The 9,480-nt window shown below is 41.7% G+C and overlaps 1 protein-coding gene across 1 annotated transcript in view; it reads left to right on the top strand.

The window, feature by feature from the left end:
• PRKG2 (protein kinase cGMP-dependent 2) overlaps positions 1–9,480 on the top strand; it is an 87,358-nt gene that overhangs the window by 46,200 nt on the left and 31,678 nt on the right. Inside the window, exons 6-7 of the mRNA XM_070756545.1 lie at positions 2,954–3,031; positions 9,316–9,410. Coding sequence (XP_070612646.1) covers positions 2,954–3,031; positions 9,316–9,410 — 173 coding nt within the window. The remainder of the gene's footprint in view (positions 1–2,953; positions 3,032–9,315; positions 9,411–9,480) is intronic.

Below are 9,480 nucleotides of genomic sequence, written 5' to 3'. Positions count from 1 at the left end.
CCGGAGGTGGGGTTTCCCAGTGAAGGGAGCATCAGTGAAATCGCAGCATCGCAAAAACACAGAGGTCCAGAGGTGGGATTTCGAGGACTTCGGTGTTTTTGCGATGCTGCAATTTCACTGATGTTCCCTTCACTGGGAAACCCTACCTCCGGACTTCCATTGCCAGCGAAGCGCTCGTTTTTGTGCTGCTGGGATTCCCCTGCAGCATCGCAAAAACACAGAAGTCCAGAAGTGAGGTTTCCCATGGAGGGGAGCCTCAGGGAAATCCCAGCAGCGCAAAAACGGGCGCTTCGGCTGGCAAAAGGGCTGAATTTTGGGCTTGCACGCATTAATCGCTTTTCCATTGATTCCTATGGGAAACATTGTTTCGTCTTACAAACTGTTCACCTTAAGAACCTCGTCCCAGAACCAATTAAGTTTGTAAGACAAGGTATCACTGTATTTATGTTTGAAGCCCGAATAATCAATGCTTCTGATTTATTGGCCCATATTAATGAGCCATTGATTTCAATGGGCTTACACTGACTAAATCCGAGCAGTGGATCAAAAGACGCAAACGACTGTCAAATTGCTTTGTGCAAACAATGCTGCCACATTCTTTAATAGATTTATTTGGATTATCAATTAGCTCTAAACTCCTCTCAGTCATTTAAAAAGACATTCATGTTTAATGGATCAACGTGTTTATAACTTATGCAGAAAGAAGGCAGATTCGCCACAGGGAAAATGGAGGCAGTGGAGCCATAAAATTGTTGGCTTTTGTTTCTTCTTTCTGAAAGCTGCTGTAGCTTTTTTTGAACGTAGCTTTTTTAGAATATTTTAGAATTTGCATTACTTTTCTGGCATAGAATTACTCTGTTCTCCCTATACAGAAAGCCTGCAGATTTTTTTTTAAAAAAAATTTGTCCAATACACAATGAGGGTTTTAGTGGGTATACAGTGATCCCCCGGGTATTGCGATCCCGATCATTGCGAAACGGCTATATGGCGATTTTTCAACCCGGAAGTAAAAACACCATCTGCGCATGCGCACCCTTTTTTCTATGGGCACGCATGCGTAGATGGCGCCGGGCAGATCAGCTGCTGGGCGGCTTCCCTGGGTCTTCCCCCTCTTGCTGGCGAGCGGCGGGCATCAGCGGTGAGCGGCGGGCATCAGCGAGCGGCGGGCATCAGCGAGGAGGGCGAGCGGCGGGCATCAGCGAGGAGTTTCCCCACCGCCCACGCAAACTCCTCGCTGCCGCTCGCCCGCCCTTCGCCCGCCCACGCCGTTCGCTCGCACCGCTTCCCAGCTAAGTCCTGAAGCGAATTGGCTTCAGGACTCAGCTGGGAAGCGGCGCGAGCGAACGGCTTGTCCGCCGCCTGCCTGCCCGCGCGCCTGCCGCTCGCCCGCCCTTCGCCCACCCACGCCGTTCGCTCGCGCCGCTTCCCAGCTGAGTCCTGAAGCGAATTGGCTTCAGGACTCAGCTGGGAAGCGGCGTGAGCGAGCGGTGCGAGCGAACGGCTTGTCCGCCACCTGCCTGCCCGCACGCCCGCCGCTCACCCGCCCACGCCGTTCGCTCACGCCGCTTCCCAGCTGAGTCCTGAAGCGAATTGGATTCAGGACTCAGCTGGGAAGCGGCGCGAGCGAACGGCGTGGGCGGGCGAAGGGCGGGCGAGCGGCAGCGAGGAGTTTACGTGGGCGGTGGGGAAACCCCAATCTTCGGCTCCTCGCTGCTGCGGCGGAAGTAAAAACACCATCTGCGCATGCGCAGATGGTGTTTTTACTTCCGCAGCGCTACTTCGCGAAAAACCGATCATTGCGAGGGGTCCTGGAACGGAACCCTCGCAATAATCGGGGGACCACTGTATATCTATATACACATAGTAAAATACACTTGTACTCGCCCCTTAATGACCTCTTAGGAATCTGGATAGGTCAACCGTAGATAATCTAAGGGTAAAGTGTTGGGGGTTTGGGGATGACACTATGGAGTCCGGTAATGAGTTCCACGCTTCGACAACTCGGTTACTGAAGTCATATTTTTTACAGTCAAGTTTGGAGTGGTTAATATTAAGTTTAAATCTGTTGGGTGCTCTTGTGTTGTTGTGGTTGAAGCTGAAGTAGTCGCCGACAGGCAGGACGTTGCAGCATGTGATCTTGTGGGCAATACTTAGATCTTGTTTAAGGCATCTTAGTTCTAAGCTTTCTAGGCCCAGGATTGAAAGTCTAGTCTCGTAGGGTATTCTGTTTCGAGTGGAGGAGTGAAGGGCTCTTCTGCTGAAGTATCTTTGGACATTTTCAAGGGTGTTAATGTTAATGTTAATCCAATGGTTGCTATGTAATATTAATACCACCCTTGCTTGAAGGACAATACTTCAATGCACTGTAAGCAAATTGATCAATACAATATTCATATATAGGTCCTGGCTGTACGTTTGGTAGGAATTTAAATAATTTTCTCTAGAAAATGCCAGGGGTTATTTGGTTAGTGTCTTGGGAAGATCTAAATAGAGGTCTTTGATTTACAACCACAACTAAGCCCAATGTTTCTGTTGCTAAGTCAGGCATTTGTTAAGTGAGCTTTGCCCTGTTTTACAAACTTTCTTGCCACTGTTATTAAGTGCACCACCACAGTTTATTTATTTTACTTATTTATTTATAAAACAATAAAAAACAATAAAATGATACTTGTAAATATTTCTACATTTGTGAAATAATAAAATTATAATAAACACCAAGTTTATCGTTATTTAAAATGTGCATACATTTTTTAGGGACACCCTGTATATAGTTGCCAAGTGTCCGAACGACCCTGGGGATGCTGGAACAGCCATAAGTGTGAAAAATGGTCATCGGTCACTTTTTTTCAGGGCCGTTGTAACTTTGAACAGTCACTAAATGAACTGTTGTAAATCGAGGACTACCTGTGGGCTGATACAGCTTATAATTACCTGCTTTTTCTTTGCTTCACAGGAATACTATGACAAAGGTGATTATATTATCCGGGAAGGAGAGGAGGGAAGCACCTTCTTCGTTATATCCAGGGGAAAGGTAAGGTACCATGCAAATAATATTGTCAGGGAATTAATAATAATAATTAATAATAACTTATTAGACTTTTATTCCATCCCTCTCCAAAGACTCGGGGCGGCTCACAACAGCAATAAAACAGTACAAATACAAACAGTACAATACAAATCTAATAGTTAAAACTTTGACTAAAATCCGCTACCTTAAAAAACAATCAATACTATACAATCACAACCACACATAACTCTTTAAGTCAGAGAAGGGGATACATTAATGGTCCCATGCCTGGCAACATAGAGAGGTCTTCAAGGTCTTGCGGAAGGCGAGGAGGGTGGGGGCAGTTCGAATCTCCGGGGGGAGTTGATTCCAGAGGGCCGGGGCCGCCACAGAGAAGGCCCTTTGTGCAGCAGGTGTTCAAATGAAGAAACTGACATGATCTTGTAGTTTTACATAAATAAATACAGGTTTTCCTCGACTTAACGACCACAATTGAGCACAAAATGTTGGCTGTTAAGTGAGACTTATCTTTGAAGGCTTTTTACTCCTCATCTCAGAACCTTCTTCAGCTCTGATTCGAACTCCCTACCATCCCAGTGAGAACTGATGAAGCTTCTGGGTTGAGAAGGGACACATCTTCAGTGAAAAACAGGAAAGCCTTTTCGCTTTTCGCACACCAACCAAAAAAGGTTCGCCAGCCTTGTCCTAGAAGCTGCTTCAGTTCAGAGAAAGTCCAGTTGCCTTTGGAACAACCATGACCTGGATGATTGACATTCTCCATAGAGCTTCAACTCCCAGACTGGAGTTGCAATTCACGTATCTTAAAAGTTGGCAGTTAAGAAACATTGTTGTAGAGAATGGAATGAGTTTCTTCTACAGTGGTTATAGAATTGCGCTCTTGTGCTGGCAGGGCCATCAATTACAACCATCAGCTGTGTTTTTTTATAAATTGTGGAGTCCTTGGAGCTCCCTGGCCTTGGTTATTTACTTGCAGATGTTGTCCATCATCTTATCCCGGGGAACTGAGATTGTTATCTCTTAGGACGATGAATCATCTTCAAGCAAACAACCAAGCTTGGAGAGTACTACAGTTCAATCTTGCTCCACCACTGGAAGATTTTTTTAGAAAAAGCCATTTGTCTGGGATTGTATATTATTATTATTATTATTATTATTATTATTATTATTATTATTATTATTATTATTATTATTATTATTATTATTATTTCATTCATTCATTCATTCATTTATTTATTTACTTACTTATTAGATTTGTATGTTGCCCCTCTCCGAAGGCTCGGAGCGGCTCACAACATGCAATATACAGAGTACAAATCCAATATTAAAAACAGTATTTAAAACCCTCATAATAAAAAACAATCATACAACCCACATAAACCATACATAAATCATAATAGCTGAGGGGTATATTAATTCCCCCAAGCCTGGCGACATAGGTGGGTTTTCAGGAACTTACGAAAGGCAAGGAGGGTGGGGGCAGTCCTGATCTCCGGGGGGGAGTTGATTCCAGAGGGTTGGGGTCACCACAGAGAAGGCTCTTCCCCTGGGTCCCACCAGACGGCATTGCTTAGTCGACGGGACCCGGAGAAGGCCAACTCTGTGGGACCTAATTGGTCGCTGGGATTCGTGCAGCAGAAGGCAGTCCCGGAGGTAGTCGATTTAAATCTATACCTTTCTTCTATTCCTATATCTCTTCTTCTATTCTTTCATTGATATGTTCTATTACTATACCTTCTTTTCTATTATTTCTTAGATATATTTTACTATGAGTATCTCCTCTATAAACTTCATCATGTATTTTACTATGTGTATATAGATATATACCCACTAAAACCCTCATTGTGTACTGGAATGAATGAATGAATGAATGAATGAATGAATGAATGAATAAATAAATAAATAAATAAATAAATAACCTTTTGGGGTTTGTGTGCTAAAGAAGGGGAGGGTATGGAGGGTCAAGTGCATACAAATCTAATAAATTATTATTATTATTATTATTATTATTATTATTATTATTATTATTATTATTGTATTCTACTGTTGCTTTCATATGTCGTAAGACGCCCCGAGTCCTCAGAGAGGGGTGGGATATACAAATCCAATCAATAATAATAATAATAATAATAATAATAATAATAATAATAATAATTTATTAGATTTGTATGCCGCCCCTCTAATATGAAAGACGGAATCATCTAAGATATTTTATGTAGATAGATAAGCACGTGCTAGATGGCTGAAAGCAAGTGTGACAGCATACAAATTTTGAAGCATCCAAGAAAACAATAGCATCTTTTTAAAGAGGTCCGCAGTAGAAATATGATGGAGGAGGACGGTCAAAATTCAGTTGGATACTCCCTGACTTTAAACGTGACTAAAATTGTTCTTTGGATTTCAGCCAAAAGCCTTCAAAAGCAGCACTTTGGTGGACAAAAAAAAAAACCCTCAGAAAGAAATAATCCCTTTTCCTTATGCAGGTGGGGTGGGAGACTTAATGGAAAAAAAAACATTTATGCATTAACTATTGGAGAACAAACAGATCATGCACAAAAAAAGAGACAGATGGTAACCAGTTGGCAAGGTCTAGAAATAAACACTTATGCTGACTGCTTGCAGGGATCTGTTCTTGGCTTCTGCTAAACAATATTTGCAGAATATGGGAGCCAAAACTATAAGTTATATACATTTGCTTTCATATGTGGGCTGCCAAAATCCAGAGTTGATGGCACAAAAAGGTTATTGTAAACTCTTATTTGCTGTCATTTAGTCATTGTCTGGACTATTGAAAGATGGATCTGGTAGCAATAGTATTTGTAAGATATTACACTAGTATTTTTATGACAAAGGGGAGTGAGAGTTGATATCAGATTTGCTTAAGTGTTGTACCCCATGATTCTTGACAAATGTATCTTTTCTTTTATGTACACTGAGAGCAAATGCACCAAAGAAAAATTCCTTGTGTGCCCAATCACACTTGGCCAATAAAGAATTCTGTTCTGTTCTATTCTATTCCATTCCATTCCATTCCATTCCATTCTACTCTACTCTATACCCTACCCTACCCTACCCTACCCTACCCTACCTACTCTACTCTACCCTACACTACCTTACTCTAATTCTACTCTGCCCTGCCCTGCCCTACCCTACCCTACCCTACTCTATTCTACCCTACCCTACCCTACCCTACCTTACCCTACCCTACCCTACCCTACTTCTACTGTATTCTACTCTACCCTACCCTACCCTACCCTACTCTACTCTACTCTACCCTACCCTACCCTACCCTACTCTACTCTACTCTATACTCTGTTCAAAGCTAGAAGCATGACTCAACTACTACATAAAGTTTATGTATAAACTTCAATATTATTGCTGGGGTGGATCCAATCCGTAAAGATAAATAGGTCTTTAAACTCATTTACGTATTTTAATAGCGAATATGGTGACAAACCCCCCCCCCCCAATGTATTGAATACATTTCTCCTACATAATTTCTCCTCCTATATAAGTCTAAGTGCTATCCACTGGGCAGATAAGAACAATATTTGGCTACCTTTATACTGTATATGTCTCTCAGTCTAGTCTGGTCTCTAACCAAAAAAAAAATGCTTTGTAACACCTCTTGATAACATCAGGGTGACTTTAAAAGCAGCACAATGTGAAAGTGCCAAATACCATTATGAAACAAAACAGTTTAGGATGACCCGTTTTGTTTGGTTCAATCTAGAGAGCTACAAGGACAAAAATCTCCTGCAGTGTTTTTGCAAAAAGCTGGCCATCACGAAGGTTTTCTGTAATTGGAACTGATATTAACTCAATAATCTGTGAGCTTTAGAGGACAATTGATTCATTTCAAATTATACCGGCTTGGAACCCATGCCACATCCAATTGTTATGCCTCACTCTTTGTTTGACATTAGCTCTGGCACTCTGTAGCTCTGGTGCCAAAAATGTCCCAGAAAGAATGCCTTGTCTCAACAAAGAGACTTTAAGAGAATTGATTGCAGCCTATCGCTAAGAAGAGACAACCACAAGGGATTGCATTCGATTGCAGCCGATATTTAAAGGTCTGTGACTCAGATCCTTGTCCCTGCTTTCCAAAGTCCAGCTTTGAGTTGTAAAATCCTGGTGGAAGCTGCCATGATAAAAATACATCATTTTCTGGCTTTCCTTTATATATACAGTGAAACCTTGCTCTTACGAACTTAATTGGTCCCGGGACGAGGTTCGTAAGGTGAACAGTTCGTAAGACGAAACAATGTTTCCCATAGGAATCAATGGAAAAGCGATGAATGCTTGCAAGCCCAAAACTCACCCCTTTAGCCAGCCGAAGCGCCCGTTTTTGCGCTGCTGGGATTCCCCTGCAGCATCGCAAAAACACAGAAGTCCGGAGGTGGGGTTTCCCATGGAGGGGAGTCTCAGGGGAATCCCAACAGTGCAAAAACGGGTGCTTCACTGGCAACGGAAGTCTGGAGGTGGGATTTCCCAGCGAGAGGAGCCTTTGGCTGGCAATGGAAGTCCGGAGGCAGGGCATCCCAGCAGCGGTGGCTTGGATTCATAAGGTGAAAATAGTTCTGAAGAAGAGGCAAAAAAATCTTAAACCCGGGTTCGTACCTCGAAAAGTTCGTATGACGAGGGGTTCACAAGACGAGGTATCACTGTATACATATTTAATTTATTTATTTGTTTGTTTGTTAGTTTAGTATTATATTATATTATATTATATTATATTATATTATATTATATTATATTATATTATATTATATTATATTATATTATATTATATTATATTATATTATATTATATTATATTATATTATATTATATTATATTATATTATATTATATTATACACTGCTCAAAAAATAAAGGGAACACTTAAAAAACCAGAATATAACTTCAAGTAAATCAAACTTTTGTGAAATCAAACAGTCCACTTAGGAAGCAACACTGATTGACAGTCAATTTCGCATGCTGTTTTGCAAATGGAATAGTTGTGCAAATGAAATATTCAATGAGAATATTTCATCCATTCAGATCTAGGATGTGTTTTTTGAGTGTTCCCTTTATTTTTTTTGAGCAGTATATTTATATTTGGCGGGAGCCAGGAGGAGAAGAGCCTTCTCTGTGGCGGCCCCGACCCTCTGGAACCAGCTCCCCCCAGATATCAGAGTTGCCCCCACCCTCCTTGCCTTTCGCAAGCTCCTTAAAACCCACCTCTGTCGTCAGGCATGGGGGAATTGAAATGTTTCCCTTCCCCCTAGGCTTATAGAATTTATACATGGTATGCTTGTTTGTATGATTGGTCTCTTAAATTGGGGTTTTTTAGATTATTTTTTAATATTAGATTTGTTACATTGTCTTCTTTATTGTTGTTAGCCACCCCGAGTCTTCGGAGAGGGGCAGCATACAAATCTAATAAATAAAATAAATAAATAAATAAATATATGCCACTCATTCCAAAACAGACTGAGAGTGACTAACAACAGTCATTTATATATTTATTTCTCACTTTTATCATTTTTACAAATACTGTAACTCAAGGGGGCAAATCTCAAATATCTCTTTTTGTCTCCTATTTTCCTCACAAACCTGTGAGGTTGGTTGGGCTGGCCAAGAGTGACAGGCCCAAAGTCACCCAACTGCCTTTCATGGCTAAAGTACGTCTTTTGAACTCATGGTCTCTTGTTTTCTAACCTTGTGAGTTTACCACTAGGCCAAACCAGCTTCCTGGATGGATCATTTTGATGAAGGTCATTTATATTAATGGATCATTAGGATTAACGTTAAGGATGAAGTATGTCTATGAAGTATATTATCTCAGGGACCGCCTTCTGCTGCACAAATCCCAGCGACCAGTTAGGTCCCACAGAGTTGGCCTTCTCCGGGTCCCGTCAACAAAACAATGTCGTTTGGCGGGGCCCAGGGGAAGAGCCTTCTCTGTGGTGGCCCCGGCCCTCTGGAACCAACTCCCCCCACAGATTAGAATTGCCCCCACCCTCCTCGCCTTTCATAAGCTCCTTAAAACCCACCTCTGCCGTCAGGCATGGGGGAACTGAGATATTCTTTCCCCCTAGGCCTTTACAATTTATGCATGGTATGTTTGTTTGTTTGTATGTTTGGTTTTACAATAAGGTTTTTTTTAGTTGTTTTAGTATTGGATTTACATGCTGTTTTTTATTGCTGTTGCTGCCGCCCGAGTCTACGGAGAGGGGCGGCATACAAATCCAATAAATAAATAAATAAATATTGTATTTATTTTTGACAATGGGTCTTCATTTCCTAGGTTAAGGTGACCCAGACCCCAGAAGGGCAGACCCAGCCTCAGTTGATTAAAACGCTGCAGAAAGGAGATTATTTCGGAGAAAAGGCCTTGATCAGGTTTGTGTAAAATTATTAAATCATATGCTACAACGTCTTTCCCATCAACGACTGCTTCAGCTTCAACCAC

The sequence above is a fragment of the Erythrolamprus reginae genome, chromosome 7, assembly GCF_031021105.1.
Source record: "Erythrolamprus reginae isolate rEryReg1 chromosome 7, rEryReg1.hap1, whole genome shotgun sequence".
Lineage (NCBI taxonomy): Eukaryota > Metazoa > Chordata > Lepidosauria > Squamata > Dipsadidae > Erythrolamprus > Erythrolamprus reginae.
This window is presented reverse-complemented; position numbering and strand designations above follow the sequence as displayed.